At 42.3% G+C, this 26,758-nt stretch overlaps 2 protein-coding genes across 3 annotated transcripts in view; both read right to left on the bottom strand.

Annotated features, from left to right (window-relative positions):
- Positions 1-150: 150 nt before the first annotated feature.
- CD46 (CD46 molecule) lies at positions 151-13,473 on the bottom strand. 2 transcript variants are annotated; one of them, XM_055728170.1, is made up of 12 exons: positions 13,316-13,473; positions 11,940-12,131; positions 11,624-11,720; positions 11,099-11,184; positions 10,515-10,721; positions 9,549-9,731; positions 8,380-8,568; positions 7,016-7,207; positions 6,672-6,698; positions 5,916-5,982; positions 3,978-4,083; positions 1,805-2,022 (listed from the first exon to the last, which is right to left on the bottom strand). In XM_055728170.1, the coding sequence occupies exons 1-11, from the start codon at positions 13,386-13,388 to the stop codon at positions 3,993-3,995; spliced, it is 1,404 nt and encodes a 467-aa protein (XP_055584145.1). In that variant the 5' UTR covers positions 13,389-13,473; the 3' UTR covers positions 1,805-2,022; positions 3,978-3,992. The 2 variants fall into 2 exon arrangements, with proteins under 2 accessions (XP_055584146.1, XP_055584145.1); XM_055728171.1 differs by lacking the exon at positions 3,978-4,083 and having other exon boundaries at positions 151-2,022.
- Positions 13,474-13,930: 457 nt separating this feature from the next.
- The window catches only part of LOC102052627 (uncharacterized), a 77,437-nt gene continuing 64,609 nt past the window's right edge, over positions 13,931-26,758 (bottom strand). Inside the window, 22 exon segments of the mRNA XM_055728313.1 lie at positions 13,931-14,411; positions 15,096-15,166; positions 15,433-15,508; positions 15,658-15,687; positions 15,923-16,102; positions 17,731-17,910; positions 18,218-18,400; positions 19,166-19,401; positions 19,404-19,548; positions 19,977-20,156; positions 20,913-20,998; positions 21,572-21,671; positions 21,923-22,114; positions 22,338-22,520; positions 23,043-23,225; positions 23,419-23,601; positions 23,908-24,102; positions 24,334-24,425; positions 25,115-25,214; positions 25,389-25,580; positions 26,188-26,370; positions 26,552-26,734. Of these exon segments, the coding sequence (XP_055584288.1) occupies positions 15,136-15,166; positions 15,433-15,508; positions 15,658-15,687; positions 15,923-16,102; positions 17,731-17,910; positions 18,218-18,400; positions 19,166-19,401; positions 19,404-19,548; positions 19,977-20,156; positions 20,913-20,998; positions 21,572-21,671; positions 21,923-22,114; positions 22,338-22,520; positions 23,043-23,225; positions 23,419-23,601; positions 23,908-24,102; positions 24,334-24,425; positions 25,115-25,214; positions 25,389-25,580; positions 26,188-26,370; positions 26,552-26,734 (3,113 nt within the window). The 3' untranslated portion in view covers positions 13,931-14,411; positions 15,096-15,135.

Raw genomic sequence — 26,758 nt, 5'->3', positions numbered from 1 at the left:
ACCATTAAGTAAGTCTGTGCACAAACTGCAAACTTCAATCTCAACAGTTGCCACCTAATGCAAGTTTGGGACGTGCAGAATCATCTTAAGAATAATGGGAAAAGAGCTGCTTACCACATGACGAATGAAAGACAAACACTTACTACTAAATAATTTAACATTTTTATTTGTAATATTACAAGTCATCACTGGTCTTTACATCCGGGAAAAAAAATGTAAAAATAAAGCCAGTTTTTACAGTTATTTCACTTCAGCAGTAAGTGCGTTTCAGCATATTTTAAAACATTGAAGATGCCATACATAATCAAACTAGCTAATGACCAACACGCTCAATTCAGGATAGTATCACAGTGTTTACAAACAGTTATCAAACTAGGTATCGGCTAGGCAATGAACAGCAAGTCATTCTGCATAGCCAAAACCCCTTTTTCATAACGAGACACTATTATGCACTGTAACAATACAACCGCTGGGATTGTCCCAAAAAGCCCTATAACAGTTCTATGTTACTCAAACAATCTGATCACGCCAGGGGAGAGCAGTGCCAACCATCCACAGACAAGCAGGAATAGTTTAAATGCTGCCTCAGCCATCTGAAGTGAGGCAATTTGTTTTTTTCTGAGAAAACTAGTTCTTACAAGCTGCCTGTATGTTGACAGCAAACTCAGAGATTCAGCAAGCCAAAACCCGCCCTAATTAAGCTTTTGGTTTTAATAAGGAATTAGAAGTAACGAGTATGCATTTAAAGTAACAGCAATCAATGCACATCTGAGTCTCCACTCATGGCAAACGCAGTGATGGGAGCTCCTGGAGTTCAGTCCTGACTAGAACACTTCCTGAAGCAAGCAGCTACCTCAAGAGTGATACATCTACTGCAACGGCCAGCATATCCAGTCCCGCAACTAAGCTGGTTTGGTCTTCCCTTAACGTGAAAAGGGAAGGGAGTCTGACAGGGAAAGGCTTCTGTTTCTCAACAGCTACCTGATGCTAAATCTAGCATTACAGAGCTAGATTTAGCATCATAGTCTGTATACAGAAATATTAAATGCTCTATGTGGAATATACATTTCAAGTGAAAAAGCGAAGCTAGATCCACACAGCACCCTTTTCTTATCCTGAAAAGCAACAAATTATGTCCAAAACTGACATCAAGGCTCAATAAAAATGAAGTATCCTAAGGAACTTACACTGTGCTCCTGAAAGGAGATGGCTACCACTGTTTTTTCCTTCTGTCAATAGGCCAACAAATTCAAAGACAGGGGATACCTTCGCTATAGAAACCTTCAGTCTTCCATTCCCACAAATCCACTGTAGTCCTTCTGGGACTATATCACAGAGCCAGAAATATATATGGCTTTTTTCCTTCTTAAAGGCAACAGAAAAGCTAAAAAACTCTGATTTAAAGGCACGCTTTAATTCATTAGATATACAGAAACCAACTTTGGCAAACAAAGAGGTAGTATATAAAAGATCTAAACTGTGGTCGTTTCAAAAAGACATAGCCTTAAGTGGCACCAATCTCTTAAGGAAATTAATAATAAAACATTCCAGAATACAAGAGACAAAAGAATAATTTATACCACCAGAACCACCAAAATGACTGAGAAGCACATTTGGATTTTAGTGAGCAAAACTAACACTGGATAGTCTTCTGTAAGGAAAGAAGTAGCACTGAAGGCAGCAGGCGGCAGCAGCTGGTACTATGACAGTGATAAGTCCAGTACTCCCGCCGACACAGACACTCTTGCATGCTATAGGTATGTGACTTTAAAACCATTTCACATACACAGAAAAGACAAGTGGCCCGTAAAAAAAAGCAGATATATATTATTCTTACCCTACTAATCAGTAGTATAAGACACAGCACAAGATATTAATCTACAGAAACTCAATGCAAGTGCAATCATTTTCCATTTCTGATAGGTATATTCAACTGCAAAATTCCCTCCCACCCCAAAAAAAAGGTCATTTCATGCTTTACAGATCTTATATTCGGCAGTACATGGAGTGCTGTCACGTTTCCTACAAACAAAAAAACAAGTAAAATCAGAGATTTTACATTTAAATAGTTTTTACATTTATTCTGAAAGCACATCCTTAGTTTTATCATTAAATCAACAGGTAGTCATGAAACTAAATTGTTATTTGCCCTCTTTTTACTAAGCAACTGCTAGACTGAGGAGACACTTGCTTCATTTCATCCACTAGACTGTTAAGAATGACCCACAGAGTAGAAATGATCCATTTGGATCAAATGTTCTTCAAGTGCTGAACAGACCATGCCTGCATACTATCAAACACTGAAAACAGACAGAACAGTTACAGGATTCCTAACTACCTTCCAGACGACATCAGTAGCATCCCTTATAATTCATTTTAAATACAGTATGTTTAGTACATATTTTATAACCAGAAGCTGAATATTAGTGAGAATTTTGATTTTTTTAGTTTGCTAAGAGCAGATTTACAATATTTAAACATATGAGGATTAGAATTCATAATTACATCCATATATATGTTTTCAAGTTCTTGAAAAACTCCTTTTGCTTTACAGGAAAAAAACCAAAAAAAACCCAAAAAAACCCAACCAACCACAAAAAAACCATACCAAAACTCTGCACTATTACTCTAAGGAGTGTCCTAGATACCATAAGAAAAACTCTGGGGTTAACAGTGTGTACGCATACCAGACCATGAATTTCTCTTACCATCATCATGTGCAGAAGGTAAAATGGGAGTTAACAATTCTATTCTATGTCTTGATTCCTTTTTTCTCTCTCCAAAAATAAACCAAACTAACCCAGAAAACTAATCCTATCTCAATTAGAAACACCTTATGTCAGAGACAAAGATGATATTCCTTAATCCGTGCATTATTTTGGAAGAAACTCCAAGCTTAATTTTCACATATACCATCTAAAACTTATGAAAAATAATGAAAAATCACTCATTCTTTAAATAAAATCAAGCCATTTGAAAAGACCCTTGCATTAAGTTAGAATAAGAGACATAACATTTCGACCATAACCTTCTCAGAATTTGTGCAACAGGGAAAAGCAACACAAATGAAAATACTAGTTCACAAAAGTATCTGTAGTGCAAACTCTTCACTGTTAAGAAGTAACAACAAAATACTAACAAGGAACAATCAAAGTAAGCTGTCCTGTCTTAAATCTGTTCTGTTTAACACAGCTTGAAGAGTCAGGTTTTTGAAAGAGCTAATTTGACCCTACACAAGTGCAGGAGCAATCGTAACCATCATCGAATGCATCTGACTGCTGGACTAAGCACTAGTTTACAATATAGGAGAGGACATCAGTTCTAAACAAGCAACTACATTTTTACCCTTTTTAGGGCTACAGAACTCTGAATTTGAAAAAGAAATCACCTTTTCATAAAAAAGTTTTTTTAAAAAAAAAACAGACCTTGTTTGCACCTTTATTTATTTCTAGAAAGCTGAAAACCTAGATGAACCAGTAATTGTGAGAGCCATGTAATCTGGTTTTCTCTGAAGGGATGCACACTACCTTTACAAATTCTAGTGTCCGTGTAATGCAGCAAAGCTGGTTTCCAGCTCCAACGGTCTTCTAATTATAGGGAATTGTATTATTAACTAACAAAAGTAACACACCACTGGAATCCATTTCACATTACTGAAACAGGTGCAAACATTCTGCTGAGCGTGTGTATAGTTTCTATCTTACAGAAAAATAGGACACTCATTCTTTAAAGACAACCCGAAAGAAAGATACGTGATATGCAATCACTGGAAGCTATCATTTACAATACTGAATGATAATTCTTTATGTAATATACCCTATTCACCCCAAATGAATGAACAGTTATTATAGTCTTTCCTATAGGAAACAGGTTCACAGCTAGATTCCACACTTCTGAAATTCTAGGTAAACCATAAAAAAAAAAAGACGACACTTAAGTTTCATTGCAAAAGTCCAAATTAAGTGGAAAGTGTATACCTTTTTAAGATTCAATTAATTCATTTGTGCGGTTTCTTCCATCTCAGCTGGTACATTAGTTTTTAAAATACATGTTTCCTTGCAATTCTCATCAACTGTATACGAGCTGAACAGCAGAAGGGGAAAAAGGTCTAATTGAATGTCCTATAAAACTGGCAGATTAAACACACAAGGAGGAGAGGGCAAGCAAAGATTTTTGTTGTAATTTGAAGACAACAACCCAGCAGGTATGAGGTACTGGAAGCACAACAGTTGTTACAAAGGCTCAGCTACATCAAGAACCCAGAAAACTAAACAGGAAGATCTAGGCCTTAAAAGGAGATTAGGTAAGGGTTTTCAGATAAGAAAGAGGTTTAACAGTCAGATAGACGGTCACAGTGAAGAAGCTTAAAGGAAAGCATTGGGCACAGTAAGATGTTTCATGCTGTAAAATTTTGAGGAATATAACATTCTTTGAATTTTGATGATGTTGATTTAGATCCCTCCTCCTTTCTACATCCTGAGAAATCCCTCCACAGAGGAAGGCAGAAAGTGCTACCCTAATACCGTAACTCCCATGTACACTTACTTGGCCATCCAGGTTGCAGCTTATCCAAATCATGGATGAAAAGCAATTGCACAAAAGCATTAAAATTGCTCAGCAACACACAGGTACACAGCCACTCTGCTTACAGGGCCGCTCCAGCCCTTGTAATGATACTGTACTGTATGTGGAAGACACTAAGGCTAGAACCTAACTGGACATAAGCTAGCTTCTCCCAAGTAATACTGCATGTACTTCATCACAAATATGAACTGCAGGAATATTTCCTCCAATCTACTTCATTTAAAGCACCCTTTTCTTTCCTTCACGTACCCTAGATATCTTTTAACAAAATCTGCTGGAATTCAGTTAGTTGACATGCCTATCATAACATTCCGTATGTACCACATAACTGGCTCTGAATTTTCAGTATTTTGTGTTACAAACTATTTCTCCAACAAAACGGGCTTTTTTCAAGAAGGTAAAACAAGACATTACTGTAAGAAGCAACGCACAGAGGCATTTAAGTCTCCTGTCAAGCCTCCATGAAAAAACATACATACAATCAGTTATTTTCAAGATAAAAGTTCAAAAGGCCCTGCATGTCTCATTAAAAACAGAAGAGCACTAGCACTTATACATCTAGTATTTTACAGTTGGTACTGCAAGTCTTTAACAGAGGGACACCAATCATTGCTGCTGAAGGAGGAAAAAACCTGAAGTAGATCCACACATTAAACATTCTAGTAGCAAAGCTGACTACGTGCTTTTTTAAACAGCACAGGAGCACCAGTCTGGGCCACACCTTTTTTTCCCCCACATTTTCCTTCTAACTAAACCCATATTATTTTATTCAAGGTGCTTCTGGGCCAAAACACAGCAGTTCCCCAGTTACGCTCCACTACCATCGGTACATCTTAAGGAGAAGAGAGGAAGCTGTTTCGTCCACCTCCAAGGTTTCCAATTCATGTAAACCACTCCAGCTCCTAAAGCCTGTGAGATCTAGTGATGCCAGAGGGTATCCAAGCAATAAAATACCACCAGCCCACACAAGCCAATACTACCACTGGTTTTAAGAGCTAAACTGACATGTTTTAGATCAGATGCAAACAATACTTTGCTCAGCAAGTGTTACCTATGCCAAATACAAGCTTAAGAACAGGGGTTTTCCTTCCCTGACATTAGTGCAAGTGGTAATTAGTTTATCTAAATAGCAGATACAAAACCAAAGTCAAGTACATTGTTAGGCACTTTAGCTTCCCATCAGCTGCTGGGATAAGCTCACACACACTCATCAGGCGTTTGAAAAAGAAAGGGCAGATAAAGCTCAAGAAATTTACATACATGTTAGCACCGCTTTTGCTTAGTCATATAGCAATTTGCAATAATAATAATAAAAAAGTAGGCTTACTCACCCATTTTGTGAAAAGAATTTCTTATAGACCCAGAAGGCTGCCAGGAACACCACAATTGCCACAATCACTTTAGAAAGAATTAAAGAAAGCCTTAGAGTGATAAAGATCATCTCTAGCTCACAAAAAAAGCCTCAATTTTTTCTAGCAGAAATAGCACTGTCTTCACCCACAATCCTATACAACCCTTCCTCCCCCCTGCCAAAAAGCCCTTAAAATTTGCATGGCTTATTTCACAAATATGTATTTACTCAAGACTCTTCAAGACAGTTCAGCCCAAGAACAGTGACCCATCAAGATGGCGAAACCCCACCAGCTCAGTAACATCAAAACAGGTATCTCAACACCCTAACGTTACTTTTCACAAGTTTTTAAGGAAGTGGTAGGCTTACACAACTGAGTAACAAATGGAAGGACAGAAGATGGGACTTTTGTTCACTGACACAGTTATTTATTCATGCTTCCAGTAAACCCAAGCTCTGTAGAGTTTACGTAACTAAGTTGTGGAAGGCTGCCTTTGAAATCCAATGCTTCACATACATGCAAAAATACACATTTTACGTTAAATTAATCTATAATTGCTAAATAATCTTTTCTTGAACTATGCAGCTTTAGAAGTAGACAAGCATTTTTAAAAAAACCCAAGACTCCAAAACCGTGATATATTACTGCAGTCACAGGTGATGACCAGAATATCAATTCCACGTAAAAAACAAACAACCCATATTGTATCTTGTTCAGGTTTTGTAAGATACTTACCACAGATGATGGCCACAATATATGCACCTAAAACAGAGTGAATCAGTATCATAAGAGGAACACATGTGCTTCTTATTCAAACATTGTAGAGATATTCACAAAGCTATTTCAAACAAATCAAGCACTTCTGCCATTGCAGCATTCCAGTTTATATCATAACATTTGTTTAACTTAAAGTATTCCTATTTTTAAATGGATTTTATCAAAACCTATTTTTCTTATATCAAAATAAAGAAGGAAGTTTGCATTAGATTATTTCTCCTGAATATGAAAGAACATCCCCAAGTAAAGCTCCTGTCACATGTATTTTCATTCTAGTGGAAGTTCTTGCAGTTCATACTTACTTAACTGGCAAGTTGGCACTCCAGGAATCCATTGGTTTTCTCCATTATACTCAATACGAGCTTCACCGTGTAACGTGTAGCCTGCATAACATTCAATCGTAATAACATCCCCAACAGAATACGAAGGTTTTTGTCCATCAATTACTCTACCATAAGCAATGTCTGGAGTGACACCAGAACTTTTAGGCCCACCTGGAAAGAGAGGGAGGAAAAAGAATAAAGAAAAAGAATAAAGAAAAAGAATAAAGAAAAAGAATAAAGAAAAAGAATAAAGAAAAAGAATAAAGAAAAAGAATAAAGAAAAAGAATAAAGAAAAAGAATAAAGAAAAAGAATAAAGAAAAAGAATAAAGAAAAAGAATAAAGAAAAAGAATAAAGAAAAAGAATAAAGAAAAAGAATAAAGAAAAAGAATAAAGAAAAAGAATAAAGAAAAAGAATAAAGAAAAAGAATAAAGAAAAAGAATAAAGAAAAAGAATAAAGAAAAAGAATAAAGAAAAAGAATAAAGAAAAAGAATAAAGAAAAAGAATAAAGAAAAAGAATAAAGAAAAAGAATAAAGAAAAAGAATAAAGAAAAAGAATAAAGAAAAAGAATAAAGAAAAAGAATAAAGAAAAAGAATAAAGAAAAAGAATAAAGAAAAAGAATAAAGAAAAAGAATAAAGAAAAAGAATAAAGAAAAAGAATAAAGAAAAAGAATAAAGAAAAAGAATAAAGAAAAAGAATAAAGAAAAAGAATAAAGAAAAAGAATAAAGAAAAAGAATAAAGAAAAAGAATAAAGAAAAAGAATAAAGAAAAAGAAATAAAGTCCAAGAACAGAGCTGGTACGTGAAACAGATTCAAGAAGTCACCATCAAAAAGTCCCCACATTTGCATAAATATCAAGCTCAGTCAATCTTGAAGACAAAGGCTTCCTGCTTCCTACAGGCTGCAGATGCATGTCCATCAGCAGAAGTTTCAGACACATTAACAGAAATACAAGTCTCCACTTTGTTAGGACAAACAGCTGTAATGAACACCCCTGTATCACAACAAGTGATCACATGGTGCAAAGCGAGGCAACAATAAAGTCTGCCATCATCAAAGGAAAAATCTTCAGAAAACACTCCCAGAGCAGACTCTTCACACTGGCTTTTGAACTTTATCAATTTCCATAAACAAAACAAAAGACCAAGCAAGTATGCCAGCTTTGCTGAACACTTCCATGAGTTGCTGAAACTCTACGCCACGACACTCATAACCCTACTAACATAACCTGTCGGTGCCCTGCTGACAGACCTCTGACTTTCAGCGTCTGCATGTGACTAAGACATTTGGAACTTGTCACTCTGCCCTTGATTTTACCAATTATGAGTTTTACTCACACATGCAGTTTTGTGAAGAACTCCACGTATTCTGGCCTTGACAAGTTACTGTCATCTCTTCAGTGCCATCGGGAAAAGCACAGTCAGCACCGCACTTTATGCGAACAGACTCTCCTCTTTCATATACAGACTTCGCTGGGACCACTGCTCCATGCGTGATCTTTGGGGCATCACACATACTTCGAGTAACTAATGCATGAATTCAAATGTAAGTTTAGTGATAATAAACTTTAAATATTTCCTAATTCATTAACTCATTCCACAAATACACATTGCCTTTGTATGAGAAATACAGATCAGCACATTTGAATAGTTTAACTTTACCACAGTTTTAAGTATAAATGCTTCCTTTAGATGATTTTAAAAGAAACATCACTGCAGGTATTCCCTAAAGTAGTATGATCTTATGATATGTAGCTAAGGAATTCGTATTTGTTGGTTCATGTAAGCTCTAGAATCATTTCCAGATGCCTTATCAAACTCAGTCATTATGGAACACCCAAACATACGCTTTGCAGAAGCGCTTCTCATTCCAGGGAACTCATCATTAGAGTATGCATGTAAAAAGTTTTTTCACTACTCTGCAACAACATTCCTTCTCCCTCTGGCACAAAGAGGAAGAAGAAAGGTTACAGAACAATGCCTGCAATGTCCCCAGCCTTGCAAATTAGTCCAGACTTAGTAATTTGCCTGGTCAAGATCTAACAACCTACTACAGCTCCTACTTTCCAGGCACCTTGTATGGTGTGAAGAGCTGCATAAGAGAACACAGACACATAATGATTTTGATTACTCTAGAAGGATGCTGTGGGTTTCCTCATTGGGCATACTCCTAGTTCTATCAGAATTCAGAAACACGTATTTTCTCCTCTATTTACACATGAAATCACTAGAACAAAGACCATGGTGCTATTATCATGCAGCGTTACCACAGGACGTCCGCGCCATAACTTCTATACGTATGCCTGTAACTTAACTCCAAAGAGGTTCTGGATGAGAGCGAGTTAAGTCACTCAAACACCTGAAACGGCTGCCCACAGAGGAGGCTCCATGTCAACTTCCTTAGCTTCTGATTTGCAACTACAGTGTTATGATCTTAAGTTTTAGCTAAAACAGACTTACAACATTCTCAACATATAAAAATGTTGGATTCTTATGTAAAGACTTACTTTTCTCACAAGTTGGTTGTGGAGGAGACCAGGTGCTATTTTCTTCACAGGTAATTATCTCCTCTCCGATCATGAAATAGCCTGGATCACACTCAAACATAACTGAGTCCCCATAGCTATAGGAAGGTCCAAATCCAGATTTTTTTTTGCCATTTGCAACTCTTGGGTTCTCACATTTGACCACTGAAACAGGTAAAAGAAAAACAGCTTTGAGACATTTGTTAACAGTATCTTTGCAACAGACACAGCATCCTTTTACTGCTCCTAAGTCTCCTTATCTAATTCCTCAAATTGTATGGAGGGGCTTTGTAAAAAAGGTTATTCTCTTAAATGTGGAGAAAGTCCTTGGTTTAAGCTATTGAGTTGTAATGGTACACAGTCAAATAAGAAATTATAGTAACAATGATATAATCACTCTCCACTTCCAAAAGACAATACTCCTGTGCAGCGGCAGAATTTAAGAAAACAAAGTGACACTGATGAGGGTTCAAATGACGACATGCAAGCATCTGCCATTCCTCCCTATGTCTGCAAAGCAAGGCTTTATGCTTGCTGGGCTTTGCTTTTCTTTCTGTGCTTGCATAGCTGTGTTCAGAAAAAGAGTTCTTCCTTACTTTCTTACTATTTGTAATCTACTTCTCACGTTCTTGCTCTTTACACAATTTTTCTTCAGCTACCCAGGCTTTATGGTCTCTCAGTTCCTTCACTTTGTCCTTGTCACTTCCAACAGCAGTCATACATCTAAAGTTTTAACCTATATTTAAGTCATATTCTGTGTCATAATCAATCAATTAATCCCCACAATGCAGTTATCACCACTGGAACTACATCAAATGTAGTACCAGAGGATGGTGTTTCTTTTCTACAGGAAAGTCCACTCCCCCCTCTGCCTTCCAAAAAAGGAACAGATACTGAAGTTTTGGAGTCACATAGGCTATAATGAAGTATATTAAAAATCCCAACAACCTTTACACTGTGGAGGTGGTCCACTCCAAACTCCATTTGACTGTGCATTGTATGTGCAGAAAATAGTATTTGGTCCAATCAGTGAGAAGGGATCTGTGCCTTTTGGGACATCATCACATGTATAGGTTACTGATGTTTGATAAGCATAGCCAGCTGCTTCAGTGTAACGCCCATTGGCTATGCTTGGAGGTGGTTCACAAGGAATTCCTAGAAATAAATCACACAAATTAGTCAACAGAATTGTGCTGTTACCTTGTTCACCTCAGAAATAGCGAGCCTTGATTTTCAAGTAATTTCATTTAAAATCCAACACATAGCTATTTCTAAGACAAGCTACAGTTACAGATGAGAGTTAGGGATGGTCATTTATTATAGGGAGTCTCAGTTTCAAGAAGAGGTTGACTTTAACTAATATGAGCTAATTAGCACAATAACAGGTATTTTTCAGGGGTCATTCCTCAGGCACATCCCAAGTAGTTCAAATAAATAACCATTTCCTGTACTGGAAGGTTTATGGCATAGCTGTTTTCAAATGAACTAGCACCATCTGAACACAACCTTACACACGGTAGTAATTTACTTACTTTCACAGAAAGGAAGATCTCTATTCCAGTCAACACCATTATCCTTAATCACACAGGAAATCTCATCAGTTCCACGTAATCGGAATCTAGACAGGTAAAAATTTTCGAAGAGGTGAAACTTAAGAAGTCTCTCATTTCTCCAACACCTACAAACTTTGTTTATAGCTTTTGACACACAGCCAAGAGGGTCATTATTCAATACAGTACTGAAGTGTGATTAATACATATATTTATTCCCTCCATCACAGGAGCATTAAAAGAAGTCATTAGAGGTAATACTCTAGTTTTCGCTCTGCAGAATCTCACTAAAAAGCTTAAGCCTTGGTTGATGCAAACAGCAAGCAGAACCCAGGAACCAAATCAAATTTAGCTGCCATTTCATTTGCTCCAGGTGGAATTCAGGAGACATTTCAAGTCGGAACTGGAATGGAACCCACATAAGAAAATTTGCATTTGGTTCAAATCTGGTCTAAACACACACACACACAAAAAAAAAGGATTTATTAACTTCATCAAAATACTTACCCTCCTTCGCAAGAAAAAGTAGCTTTTGATCCAAATGTAAGATCCGTCACATTAATAAAACCATGTTCTAAATCTCCTGGATGCTGACACTTTCTCTCTGGGGGGGGGTGGGGGGGTGGGGGAGAAAAAAAAAAGAAAAAATCCGCATCTTTGCAGTTATATACAAAGACTAAGTCTTTGGTATATACTGCTCTTACCATCAGTAGCATTTTTCAAGCTTTGTTTAGATACTACAGAATACTAATTCTCACTTGGAAAACAACTAAAACTGTAAAATTTCAAAGAGAAAAAGCGAAAGAGCTCATGTACACATTACCTGTACAGAACTGCTCTACGGGTGACCACTGTAAGTCTTCACCACATGTACGAGTTGGTGATTTTCTGGGGATTCCTATATACCCTGGCCGGCAAGTGTAAGACACCTTGGTTCCAACAGTGAAGCTCTTCATTGTGTTGAAAGGCTCCTGGAGCTCAGCATATGGCAGCCGATCTGGAGGCGCACAGGTGTCTGTCAGAGTAAGAGGAAAGAAAAAGCAATCCACAATGTTTTCAACAAGAAGAGATACGACGAGATACAACCAGGCCTAGCGGCAGAGAAGCCAGGGTAATTCAGTAGGTTTTAAGGACTCATCAGTATACCAACGAGGTGACATTCTTAACTTAAAAAATTGAAATCTAATTAAACATATAACTTATATTTTAATTGTATCCAATGTCCAACTCCACACTCATACAGGTTACTTAACCATCTGTTTCCTCAAGTTCTCCTTCAGCATTCTACCTAGACAACACATTTCCTTCCAGTTCATATTTTGTTTGCCTTACTCCTGGAGTTACACACATGATTCGTTCCCCGTATGCCCACCCGCAGTGAAACGCCTATGGAGCTCCCTGCAGGAAAACCCAGTCAGCCGCACTGGCGGGTTGATTCCCTTTCCTAAGGCAGGCAGATCCCCCAGTGGGGTTTAAAACCAGCTACACAACCTGCTCTGGGAGGCCCTGCTTTAGCAGGGGGTAGGACCAGTGATCTCCAGAGGTGCATTCCAACCCTGACCAGTCTGGGATCCTGTGATCCAACACTGAGCCACAGACCCAGGGACGTTCTGAGGGGCACTTTGTGCTGAAGACTTAAGACTCCTTCATGCTAGAGGACTCAAAACAACACATTCAAGACCTTGCAATCCAAACATCAGATCCACCCAGCCTGTGCAAGGCTTCACACGACAGAGCCCATCACCTCCTTCACGCTGCCAATTATCCCCCTTCCCCACCCATTTACGTTATTGTGTGCATTACAAATCGGTAGAGATTTACCAGACGTTTTCTTCACTACGGAAGAAATTTCGACCTCGGGGTCGGAACCAGCAAGGAAGCCAGGACGCCTGTTCCTGCGACACCACCTTTCTCTCACCTTTTCGCCCCAAAACTGCAGGGCAGCCGCCCGGAGAGCTCGCTGGTTCCGCACCGCCGAAAGCCATTTCCCTCTCCCTCCCCACCGCCTCGCCGAGCAGGCCCGGGGCCCCCTCAGCACCCCCGGGGCCTCCTCAGCACCCCCGGGGCCCGAGCCCTCTTCTCGCTCCGGGCCGGGAGGCCGCGGGAGCTCGGCGTGCCCCACCAGCCCTTCATCTCACGCCCCGCACCGGCCGTTCCCCCGCCACGGCGGGCCGGGGGGAGCCAGCGCCCGCTCCTCACCCTGAGCCCGCGTTCCACCGAGCCACGGCAGCACCAGCACCAGCAGCAGGCCCGGGCGGCGTGGCGGCGCCATGACCGCGACGGCCCCAGCGGGAGCGCCCGCTCCGCGCCCCTCGCTCGGGCCACAGCGCAGACGCAGCGCGGGGCTGGGGCGCAGGCGCGGCCCGCCCCTTCCCTCCGCCGCGGTCGCCATGGCGGGGCCGCTCTGCCCCTCGGGAAGGGCGGGGTGGCGGCGGTGGGGCCGCCGCCTCTTCCGCAGCCTTTGGCTTGAGGCTGGGTTTGCCTGCGCGGCGGAGGGGTCGGGGCGTGCGGGGCGGCCCCGGCCCGAGGAGAGGCCCCGGCCCGAGGGGTGCGGGCCCTTTCCTGAGCAGAGCCCCCAGAGAGCCGCCCGCAGCGCCGGCAGAGAAGAAAATCTTCAAAACATGTTTAGTTGCCCAGATTAAACACATTTGAACGCCAACAAAGGCAAATTAAAAATAAAGGCGCCTGTGTGCCTGCCCAGGATGAGCAGCCGTGTGCAGGGCTGCTGCTTTGACAGGCAATCCGAGCGTTAGCAGAGCAGTGTTAAAAAAAAGACTCAAAACTCTAGGCGGACACAAAAGGAGAGACAAAACCTAAGGCAATTACTGGCCCACGTTCAGCTTTTATTAGGTTAAGCATCCATAGAGGAACACCACAAATCGGCATTCCTGGAAGAAAACACAGCAGCGTCCCATGATGTGGCAGGGCAGAAGTGAACACAGTTGCTGTTAAGACAGTCTTTGGTTTAACAAATTGTGACTTCCATGAATGCATAGGAATGCTTCTGTGGATCTTGCTTATAACAGGGTTTGCAAATAAAGAAAGGAAATGTTCCTCAGATGGCAGCAGCATAGAGAAGTCCCTCAGGCAGCATCTTTACTCCGTGCAGTTTGAGCTTTGTTAGATCCTTGCATCAATCAGTGGGAGCAGAAGGAGCATTAATGCTGAGTTTACTGTAAAGTGCCTTTTTCACAGAATTTCAGTCTCAGCATGAGCGATGCTTCCATGCAACCTGCAGCAGCTATATGTGGAGAATGAGTATAATGCCTGGTTAGTGGCGGCGCAGATGCCCAGCCTAGGAAAAAGATGACAGCCCGGTGTCAAAATTAAGACTTTTCCTGTTTTCACACAGATGCCTAGCGATTACATTGTAACTCAGAGAGGGAGGAAGAGAATTTCTGCAATAGTTTTAAAAGAGGAATTGTCTAAAACCAGCCTTTATAAAAATAAAAAACAAAAGAGCTAGTGTTTACAGGTGCCATTTTGTAGACAAAACTGATGACATTCAGAGTGCTGCTAACTGAAAATTTATCATTATCTGCAATAGATTCAGCACAGAAAGATAGAACGTAGATTCACCTGCAGGTAAAAATGACATTGCAGTTAGTGTAAAAGCAAGCAAAAAACCCCAAAGGCACAGTTCAGTGTCCTTTTCTGACACTACTGCTGTTAAGGTAGCTTTCTAGAGAGCAAGCTCTGCCATAATCCTTACAAAACAAAAGCAGCTTTATGTTAGAAGCAAGGCATAGTCTGGAAGTCTGACCCATGAAGACCGTCTATATTCAGATTATGGAAAAGGAAACACATTGAGGGTGGTGTCAGAAAGAAAAATAGAATGTTTAAAAAACCAGTATGTTTAAAATAATCTCTTCCATCCAGCAAAACAAAGCGTCTTATTAGAAGATTCAGGGGAAGAAGTTTTCTAGTCAAGTTTGCAGCTCTTAACTGATACTTTATGTTGAGGAACATAAATCCATACCTTCTATGGAAGACATGAATACGTCTGGTTCAGAGGGTTTTCATATGTGGTTTTCGTATGTATTATAATAGCTAAGTGAAAAAGAAGAAATTGGTGAACTGTATTGGTTTGTAAAAGAACACTCATGTTGGTTTTCTCTAAGGAAGAGCGCCTTGAAATAAAACAACCACACCATTGATTCCAGGTTGCTGTGTCTTGTACAGTTTGCAAGTGTGAGCTGAAGATACAGAATTACAAGGCCCAGGCATATTCAGGCAAATATTCCAGGTTTATAAAGTGTATAAAACTTGAGACATGTCAACAAAGGACATGGATGAACATCCAGCAGACTGCTTACCCTTCCTTCTGCTTAGAAATAATTTTCCAGGCAATGCCTGCCCCCAGAACAAGCAGGATTCCTGCAGCTGCAGCTCCTGAGAGAGAAGAGCACATATTATTCTCACTGTTGTCAGCACAAGACATAATGAGGCATATCTTTGAAGTAAGCAGAGGGAAATGGTGCCACTAAGACCACTGTGTAAAGCTGAAAACCTGGCCACAAAAACGTTTCTAAGCTACTTACCTAGGCCTACTGAACCAGACTTGCGTGATGCTGAAAGGAAGAGAAAACGAAAAATGAGCGAACTATTCTAGCAAAATACGGTGTTTCTGAATTGTAGATAACCACTTTATTGCTAAAACTTTCACTGCTAAGGCCTACAATACAGGATCTCTTCAAAGCCACACCATTATATACTTTTCTTTTTTAATACAGAAAGAACATTTGCATGTTTGAAATGCTTTTGCATGTTTCCGTTTGATCTTTGCTTCATGCATATTTCACTCACTCAGTTTACAGGTGGGTACAGGAGGGTCCCAGCTAAAGTCCTCTTGGCACTGAATCTGACCGATGCCTTCCAAAGTGTAACCATCATCACATTCAAGAGTGATGTTAGTCCCAGAGCGATAAGTATTTCCTTTTGTGGCTTTCTTTACACCTTGAACTACTGGGAATATACATCCCATCTCTGAAATCAGAAGTTACAAAAAAAGGACATTTAATGAGAGGGAACATAAAATTTGAGAAATACAACTGTGGGTTAAGATATTGTTCTTGAATTCTTTCTGAATGTAACCAGGAAATAATTCTTATCCTTTCTTTGTGGCTGCAGAAGAGGGTGGGTGTTGCGTTCCCACAGTGAATATTTGTACAGATCAGCTACTCCACACTGATACGGCAGATGGAAAATTGTGTGCAGTAGGAGATACCTTGGGAGAAGCCTTCCAGAGAGATTTTTCTGATGCTGGGCTAACAAAACGTTTGGAGAAGAAAGGTGTAGCAGTGAAGGATTCTGTGGGAGCTTTATAATCAACTGTCTATAACTCACTTCTAGTCTGTAGAAGTCCCTTGCCTTTCAAAGATGTCACCAGCCATATTATTTATCAAGAATTAATTTATTAAATAGTCCAGCCGTCTAAGATACTTACACTACTGAGTTCAGTGAAGTGAGTCAGTTGCTTCAATTTAAGCATCTACTCACCTTTGACAGTCCAAGCCCAAGAATTCTGAAGAAGTTTCTCAGTGGAGACCAAAGGGGTGAGGTCAACATGTGACTTTTACCCTTTGTTTTATGGGTTTTTTTTTAGTATTTATTTTTGCTATCACATATAATAGTTGCTAAAGACACTTCAAAACCATGAGAATGTGGAATGGCAGGGAGAGGTTTTCTGTGAGACTGCTTCCTTTAAAGAGCTTCTGACTTATGTAAATAAGCATTTGGTACGTTATTTCCTCTCATTGTTACCCAAGCACTTTCAACTCTTGAGTCACTGAGGTGAGTACAACTCCACCAAGGAAGTTCCCTGTGTAGTAATGAATTTATTCCAGTGAATGCCCAGTTTTCCACGCAGGAACACTCACACTAGGAATCTTGTGACATTCATGAAATCACCTCTGGTCAGCTTTGCCTGAGGACTGACCTTCCCAGTGAGCTACACAGAAGTGCCAAGTCACAGATACAGAGGCATTTTTCGAGAAGGGAGTAATAGTCAGGCTGACACTTAACCTACAAAACACCCATCAGAGGCAACTCCTGTGAACTAATCACTTCCCCTGATTCCTGTTAGTGATAACTGGGGAGTGAGAGACACAAAAAGGGAAGGGAAGGAAAGGAAAGGGGAAAAGTTGCTACTCTTTTACTAAAAATGAAAAGCTTTTAATGGAGGGAAATTATTACACAACTCATTTGTGGCAACAAGACCAGAAATGGAAAACATACAAGAGTTAAAACTGCCTTTCAGAATTGCCTCTATTGTACTCATATCTTTCTGACTGTTAGTGTGAGGTTCCCATCCTGCTTCTTTATGATAATATCATACTCTTCCCAAAGAGTACATAAATTCATAATTAACAGATCAAGACTGCCTAACTATGATAGAAAGGGAACTATGGTTCCCAAGCAAAATAAGGGGATGGAATTCAGTGTTAGCTGCAGGAGATTTTACTGCTTAGATTTTGTTCCATATGTCTCTCTGAAGATCTGATTTTTTCCAAAGTAAAGAATGTATGTCAACATGGCTGCATGTCTCCTCAGCCCACTTCTGATTCTGCCACCATGAATTCCAAACAACATGAGCAAATTAAGCACAAACACACCTTTGCACTGAGGAGGCTGGCTCCAGGCTCCTGACACTGTGCAGTTGATGAAAGCATTCCCAACAAGTGAATAACCAGGGTTGCAGCTGTAGGATACAGATGCTCCGTAGGAAAAAGTGTCTGAGATGTTGGCTTTGAGCTTCCCGTTGGTGATGTTTGGAGGATGGAGACACTTCACAACTGGAAAGTCAGGGAGATACAAACAACAGTGTTGGCATCAGGATCCTGACGGACTGCCAGAGGGTAGCAAAGGCACCCTACCTTTTGCAGCTTTGATTGTTCCCTTTTAATTTCTTCACCTAGGCTCAACAAACTGATTTTGTAACCCTGTAACTCCATCAGGCTTTGGAAGTGGGTATAAACTTGATCATGTTCTTATCACGCATTCTGTAGTAAAAGTCTCAGATTTTGTTCTTATACAAACCTTTCCCTAAGGCAAGTCATGTTAAATGTCCTTTCTTCTTAGCTCTCTGCAACAAAAACACACCTTGACAGACCGGAGGAGGATGGCTCCAGGCTCCAGATTGTGTGCAAGAAACGGATGCTGTCCCAATGAGAGAGAAGCCGGGCTCACAGATGTAGCTTACAGATGTTCCAGGAGTGAAAACCGCTTTTGCCGGGCCACTGAAAGACCCATGGGCGATACCTGTAGGCTTGGAACAGCGCAGCACTAAAAAGAGAGATGTGCTGATCAAAACAGAGCTCATAGAGGCAAGACGGGAAACTTCACCATCATCTCTCATGGTATGTCAGATAAGAAGAGTGGTTAGTTCATATATACAAGTGTGGAATTTCCATTATAAGACCATCTTATTACAACATTTATACACATTCCTTATGGCTGGCAAAGCTGGCCTCAGCTCATTTTTAAGACATTCACACTGAGAAACTGAGGCACCAGATACTGCAGCAATAAGAATGGGAAAAATTAGGACAGATGGATCTTCAGTTCTGAACAACTAGACTCCGGATTCCGCTCACCTCCTAAACATCTTACAACACAGTACCAAGAGTGAGAAGGTCAAAAAGGATAGCCACCCACGGAAGAGATAACACATGCTTTCCTCTTTCACAGAGGAGGAGTGGAGGATCCCATGCGTCCCTAGGCTGGGACTGGGACTTGTGGAGGTCTTTTGGGACATTAGCAATGCTGCATTCAATTGTGATGATGTCTCCAGGCCTACAGAGAGTCTCTCAGATTGCTTTTTCATTCCCGACTCTTGGGCTCACACAGCCAACTGTGAAGTGAGAGTATAAAGAACCCTTCAGACTGCAAAACTTGAGTGGGGTAGAGTCCACAGAGACCTCATTCTTTTTTTAGCGGTGGAGTTTATTGAAGCAACAGCTTGTTTCAGCAAGTCCTTAGGCAAATATCACTACATGCTGAATACATTTAGAAAGCTGAGACGGTTCAGTGGAAAGAGCACAAACATACCTTCACAGCGAGGAGTCGGATGGCTCCAGACTCCGTCTGTTGTGCAACGAACAGACTTATTCCCAATGAGAGAGAAGCCGTGTTTGCAGTGGTAGCGCACAAGAGCTCCTACATCAAAAGTGTCTGAGAAACGACTGCTGTGTTCCCCGTTAGGAATGCTTGGAGGAGGCAGACACTTCACTACTGAAAGTGAAAAGGGAGAGGGTGAGAAGGTGATGTTCAATTGTAAAAAAGGTGATAAGAAGACAGTAAAAAAGTGCAATTACCCCTCTTCCCTGCAAAAAGCAGGTCAAGTTGGGAGGACGAGTTAGTGTTCAGGAAATCTTTTAACCTACCTGGTTTTGGTTTGGTATCGGGATGATGATAGTGCTCTGCCACTCCATCTAGATGCAGCATTAAGAGTTTAAAATATATATTGATTGAGCAAATACAATACACAACTTTCCCTCATCCTGCCTTTACATTTCCAGCGAAAAGTTCACTCCCCTCTGATAGTCAGTGTCCTGCTTTCAAACCACCAAATTTTCAAACTACCAATTTTCACTTTCAGGAAATGAAGAGAATGTGGATTATTGATTGCAACAAGTAGGGTGAGAAAAGTGCAAATCTTGCTTATACTTACAGCATTACCCAAAACCTGGGTCATCTCCTGTGTGAGAAGAGAGGCATAAATAAAGGAAACAATTTCTGTTTTCTCCTTAAAGTAGTTGGAGCGAACAGGAAAAGTAAAGCTAACTTTGGCTTCAGTGAGTGGGTAGGACCAGTAGGGGAGGAATCTGCAGTGCTAACAAGTGAGAGTGCTGACACTTACCCTGCTCACAGACTGGTATGGGTGGATCCCACGTTTCATCTGCTTGGCACTGGGACGTGCGACGGCCTCGCAAGGTGAAGCCTTTACGACACTTAAAGCTAACAGTATCTTTGTATGTGTAGTGATTTTTAAGAGCAGATACTCTCCCATTCTGGATCTCTGGGACTGGACATACCACCTCTGAAAAATAAATTCATTATCTCAAAGAGGGAGCTATATGTGTGCTGTAATTGATGCATATATAAAGTCCATCATTGATGTGCCACTGCTCAGAGGAGTTTCACAGGCAGTACTTGGAGCCTCACAGGAAAATAATTTCAAGAACTGAGGGCTTTTCAGTTCCTACAGGTACCATAGGTTTACCACATTATTCTATATAAAAACATAGTTTTGTGCCTATAAACAGAATAATGCAAATACATTCCAATAAATATATTAAATGGTGTAGAAATCCTGAAGTCCTTTTAGTCATTCTCATGACTGCTTTACTATACCCAGTTTATGCCTTCCAAAGCAATTACGTCTGAAGGGAAGACTAATTGCAGTGATCAAACCCTGCAAAACAGCCTTGTGGTTTGGGTCACAGTACAGTATTTGGAAGATCCCAGTTCAATTTTACTTAATAACCCACTCTTCTACTGCAAGACACATTTCTTCCTTAATTCATTATTCATGTTTATGAAAGAAAAGGGACACACCCCTGCAGGCATCTCACAACTCTTCAGTCTACCTAACTGTGAAAGATCAAAAGCTACCATCTGGAAGATTTTTAGAAGAAACCATCCAACCAAGCAAAACAAAACAATCCTAGAAGCATATTAGGCTTTAAAAAAATCTTATTTCTCAAGGTTCTATTTATTTTAAGGAAAGGCCACTTTTTAATTTTAAGGACTTAATTTGGCAATTCTGGGCCAGGTCTAGTGGTGACCTACTTACTCTGACAAATGGGAAGAACGCCACTCCATGCAACATCTGGTCCAAAAATCTCACATCGCCTGTGAGACTGTCCAACCAGTCGATGCCTGGAGTTACAAAGAAAGAAATATCAGTTGGTACCGAGTCATTCAGCTTGGATTTTGTACTCCCATTCTGACACTACTCCCAGAGGTGTCCATCTGCAGCCTCCTCATTCTGGCTGGTCACTGAGGTGTTTCTGTTGGTTTGACATATGGGAAGGAAGGCCACCAAGTTCCTTCTTCCTAGATCCAAGAAGAACAGCAATGATCCCAAATTATTCTGGGTTAGATTGGTCAGGTGCTAAATCAGGACTTGGACGCAAGTGATTTCCAAACTGCTGGAGCATCCTTGTGGCACATGCTTGCTTGCACTCTCAGCTCCTGCTGGGTGGCTGTCTGAGAAGGCAGGCTGAAACTGAAGTTTGCAAAATAATCTGTTGAGCTCAGGGAAATCAGGGAAAAATGAGAGACGCTTCTCCCTTTCCCGAGCAGGTAACTATGGCATAACCAGAACCAAAATACAAATTCTGGCTTGCTGTTGGAGAACGGCCATGCAGAGGAGCGGGCTGTGACCTTCTACTGTAAGTTGCCCAACACCAAGCTCAGAAATGGAGTCAGCAAAGGCAGCGTGGGACTCACCCTTCTTCACACGTGTAGCTCACCGTTGACTCAAAAAGGAGATCTGTCAGAACAACAACTCTGCCATTCTTTGGTGTTTCTGGGTATTTACATTGCTTCCCTGGGAAAGAACAAGGCTGAGTTTAAACTCCTCTCTTGCAGTTTTGTAATGCACTATGAGAAGGTATCTTAAGGATCTGTCCACATTCAGACACCAATAAAGATGTGATTTTAAAAAGACCAATAGCTGCCCAAATTATGTGACTAGTGAAGCCATGTATGAATCATGTTTTAAAGAATTGCTTTAGGAAACCCACAAATGTAACTTAGACTATTTTCAACAACCAACACCAAACTGATTGAGCTATTCACTTTTACAGAACTCTAGCGCTTCAGACCACGTGTGGTTTTTGAGGCAAGTCAGAGTCGGGGGTACTCCAAGGTGACTCATGTATCCCAGCTGGCATCTGTATCGCACAGTGTCCCCAACACGAAACTCCATCAGATTTTTGTATTCTTCAGTTAGCTCAGCAAAGGTTAAGTTTGGAGGTGCACCACAGCCACCTATCAGGAAAGCAAACACAGGGGATATCAAATAAACAAAGTTGTTTTAAAATGTATGTTGAGTATGCATAGATGTGAGTTTACAAGCAAAACTGAAAACAAAGGGGAAGGACTGAAGGATTCAAAATGTTGGAAACAGTAAAGGAAAGGACAAGTCCTACAGGCTTTCAATGGCAGAAATCCCAAGACTGTCCACAAGTCCCATCTTGGAACCACTGTGTACCTGCACACCGGGGAAGAGGGAGGCTCCAGTTTCCCGAGTCAGTGCAGTAAATTGATGCCTCTCCCAGGAGGCTGTAGCCAGGGTCACAGCTGTAATTTACAACCATTCCAGTAGTGAAAACTTCCATGTCCTGGCTGTTGTGATTTCCTTTTTCAATATTTGGAGGTGAAGGGCATTGCAGCACTAAAGAGAGAGGACAAAACAAAATGACAAAGAGGCATGGACACGTAGCATGCAGGAAGGATGCACGCACAAAGCCTGGAGCAGAGAAGGCTCCGGGGAGACCCTAGAACAGCTTCCAGTACCTAAAGGGGCCAACAAAAAAGCTGGAGAGGGACTTTTTACAAGGGTGTGTAGTGACAGGACAAGGGAGAATGGCTTTAAACTGAAAGAGGGGAGATTTAGATGAGATATCAGGAGGAAATTCTTTGCTGTGAGGGCGGTGAGGTGCTGGCACAGGGTGCCCAGAGCCGCTGTGGGTGCCCCATCCCTGGAAGGGTTCAGGACCAGGTTGGACGGGGCTGGGAGCAACCTGGGCTGGTGGCAGGTGTCCCTGCCTGTGGCAGGGGGTGGGAATTAGATGGTCTGTCAGGTCCCTTCCAACCCAAACTATTTAATGGTTCTGTGATCCTATGAAAATTCAGGAAAGACGTGTGACTGTGATGGTCCCCCTTTTCACTATGGGCAACACCATTCACAGCTTACCTTCGCACCGGGGATAAGGGATGCTCCAGGTTCCATTGACCGTACAGTATAGAGCTGTTTTGCCAATAAGAGAATAGCCAGGGTCACAGCTGTAATTTACAGACTTTCCAGGGACGAACACTTTCACATCCTTGCCATCATGCTGGCCGTGGTCAATTGGTGATGGGGAGGGACACAGCCGCCCTACAGGGAAGGAAATCTTCACTGAGAACAGGATGAATGAGCATATGGGTTGTCTGGTTTGTTTTCCTATTTAGCACTAGACAACTGAGTCTAAGTACATGCATGTGGATTTTCACTTTTCTCCCCTTCTTTCCTCCCGTAATCCCTTTGTATCACTGGCATATCCACAAGTGACAAAGGCAGGTGAATGCACCTTCGCACTGAGGGGCAGGGACACTCCAAGCTCCAGAAGAAGTACAGTTAAGCTGTGCCTCTCCAACAAGAACGTAGCCAGGATCACAGGTGTAGCTCACAGACATGCCGCTGACGAAAACTGTTGTGGCTTGGCCACTGTGCTTTCCATTGGTGACGGCTGGAGGGTGAGAGCACTGCGAGACTGGGGGGAGAGGGCAAAACCATAGTCATGTCACTAGTGAGAAAAGAAGAGGATTATGGAAAAATGAATGACTTGGATCAAAGGAATATTGCAGCTGAGCTGCCAGCCTGTGAGACAGGGAAGTCTCAGACAGGCATCCCTCGGCTGCTGCTCACTGCCAGTCTATCCAGATGCTTCAGCTCTCTCAACTTTGGAGCATTTATTTCTGTGCATTCACCCCCAGGACTGCTGTACGTCCCTGTGTGCACCTTGCCCTGCCTGCAGCCTTGCCGGCGGGGATGACGCCCACGCACGGCAGAGCCCTACCTCCGCACTGCGGCGGCGGCCCGCTCCACACGCCGTGCTCCCCGTCTGCCGTGGTGCAGAAGATGGAGGACTCCCCAGCCAGCAAGTGGCCCGAGTCACAGGTGTAGACGACCACGTCCGCGTAGGAGAATGTGTCCATCAGGTGCCCACTGTGTCTCCCGTGGGGGATGTCCGGAGGAGGATCGCAGACGATGCCTGCGGGTGCGTACAAGGTGGCTTTTAGCATCATTGCTGCAGCAGCACCTGGGGTCTGCAGGACACACACGCTTCCCAGGAAGGGAACCGACGGGGATGAACCCATCTCAGCAGTGATGCTTTTTGTCTTTGCCTTGGAAGATCTTTCCCAAGGAAAGCACCGATCTGCGTCACTTTGTGCCGTGTTTGGTTTCGTACCAGTCTGTTCAGCTCCTAACCCAATGTACTTACTCTGGCAGACGGGAACATCGCCGCTCCACCTCACTCGTGGCCCAGAGCTTGAAATCACACAGTGCCGCTGGGACACTCCCACCAGCCTGTGCCTGGGGTCAAACAAAGTCACTTTTGTCACTACAGGACTGTCGTTGAACATTGCATCTCCCACAGCCACCAAGTATTACCTTAGTTGTTGTCTAATACTGCCATTTTAGAGCGCTGAACCTTAGCTCATGTGGGGAACTTCCCCCCCAGGTCCCCTCAGCTGGCACAGGCAGCCTCAGGGAGCTGTCATGCCTTCTCCTCTTCCTTCTGCCCTCTAGAAATGTCCACTTAAATTGCTGGTTTAAGCCAGAGCTTCCAAAATGAAACCCCTTTTCACCTCATATGCTCCACAGAACCAGACTCAGGTAGTCATGCCCTCTAATTGGCACTTAAAAAATTATAAATAAATCCCCTTCTCCAAATTCTTGGTCCAAATATTTGGACTAGAAATCAGACTAGAAATAGACCATTGTGAATATGAGAATTGCTTTAGTGCCCAAACTTTTTAAACTACCCAAAGGATGCTGAGGTTTTCCCTGATCATTTGGATGATTTCTGTTTTCTCTTAGCACCTGAGAACTCCAGTTTCTCCTCCAGCATCACCTTCTGCAGGCAATGCCGGTGTGCTCTGAGCTCAGAGCCACAACCCCTGGTCTCTCTGGGGAGACATGCATTGCCCACGGGTTGCAGGGAGAGCAGAAGCATTGCTGATTTCATCTCAGTGAGGAGCAGGAGCTTGGCTGGGGCTCACCCTTCATTGCAGGTGTAATTCACTGTTGATCCGAAGAAGAGATCTGTTGTAATGATAACTCTGCCGTTCTCTGGTTCTCCTGGATGATCACACTTTCTCCCTGGGTAAAAAAAGACCTGATTTTAAGCTTCTTTAACTCAATGCTATAAGAAAAGGGCCACTAATTCTAAGAGTTTTCGCAAACCCCATAAAGGAGGGAACTGAAAAGAAGAATGACAAGGCTTCATTCATCACACTGAAATTTAAACAAACTAGAAGTATCTGCAAAACATACGCTTGCAAAACTCCTGGGCTTCAGACCATGTTTGATTTTCAAGACACGTAATAGTTGGTGATATTTGTGGATGTTTCACATATCCAGGCCTACAAGTGTACTTCACAGTCTTCCCAACAGGAAACTCAGTCTGATTTTTATGTTCCTTGTTTAACTCAGCAAACAATAACGTTGTTGGTGTCCCACAGCCAGCTGCCAAGGAACAAAATGCACATGAAGAATATGTCCTGGCTGTGAAATGCAGCTAAAGAGAAACAAGTACATTGGTAGGCACTGTTACAAACCCCAAGGTATTAATATCTCTTCTATGTATTCTGACGTTTGCTTACATAAACTCTTACTTTACATAGAGAGACACACACCTAATTTATATGCTCTTAAAAAAAAAGTAGACTAAAACAGCCACCCCCACCCCCCAAAAAAACCAAACCAACAAACAGTTTAGCTAGTTTCATGTTTCCACTCTGCACATCCTACACTGGTGCAGCGTGTCGTCTTCAGGCTGTAGAGTGCAGAATTTGCCACTTCAGAAATCAGAACACTCAAGATTGTCTCCTTGCAGGAAACCATGGGCTTTAGCAGTTCACTAGGTTATTCCCAATGCCACCAAAATGCACATAGCTCCTGCATGTGCTGGAAGCACACTTAGACCCAGGGGGGTCTTTGGGTGTGTGGGTTCACCTCCCCCCTCCCCATGCCAATGCTGCAGGTTGGCAGGTTTGCCTGCTCCAGGGTCAGCCGAGCACGGGACGGATGCTCAGCCAGCCACGGGTGCACGGGGAGCTGCAGCTGGCCCCACCTGTGCAGCGTGGGTACGGGCGGCTCCAGCTCCCCGAGGCCGTGCACCAGACAGAGGGGTCTCCGAAGAGGGAGAAGCCGGGCTGGCAGCTGTAGTTCACGGACATGCCGCTGGTGAAGTTTGCCCCAAGCTCTGCGCTGTGTGTGGCATGGGCGATGGTGGGAGGTGCAGGACAAGGCAGCACTAACAGGGCAGGAGCAGAGAATGGCATTTTAGTGATTTTGCCAACAGAGCACAGCTAACATGGCAAGACTGTTGCACCTGAAGCAATGTCAGTGAGGCAGAGAGCATGACCTCAGGGCCCCTCCAGGGCAAGAATGGCCCTAAGCATCCTCCTTCTAAACCACCATGTGCCCATGCTCACCTGGCTTGCAGGTGGGGACAGCAGGCACCCAACGGCCATCGGGCTGGCACTTGGCTTCATGGCTGCCCTGCAGCATGTAGCCCGGGTGGCACTGGAAGGTGATGCTGGCCCCAGGATGGTACACAGCTCTCTTTCCTCCAGCCACTTCTCCATCCTGCATGCTGGGGCTTGTGCAGGTGATCACTGGAAGTGAAAAGCAGCAGAGCA

The sequence above is a fragment of the Falco cherrug genome, chromosome 16 (assembly GCF_023634085.1).
Source record: "Falco cherrug isolate bFalChe1 chromosome 16, bFalChe1.pri, whole genome shotgun sequence".
Classification (NCBI taxonomy): Eukaryota; Metazoa; Chordata; class Aves; order Falconiformes; family Falconidae; genus Falco; species Falco cherrug.
Note: the sequence above shows the minus strand (reverse complement) of the source record. Positions and strands in the feature narration are given on the sequence as shown.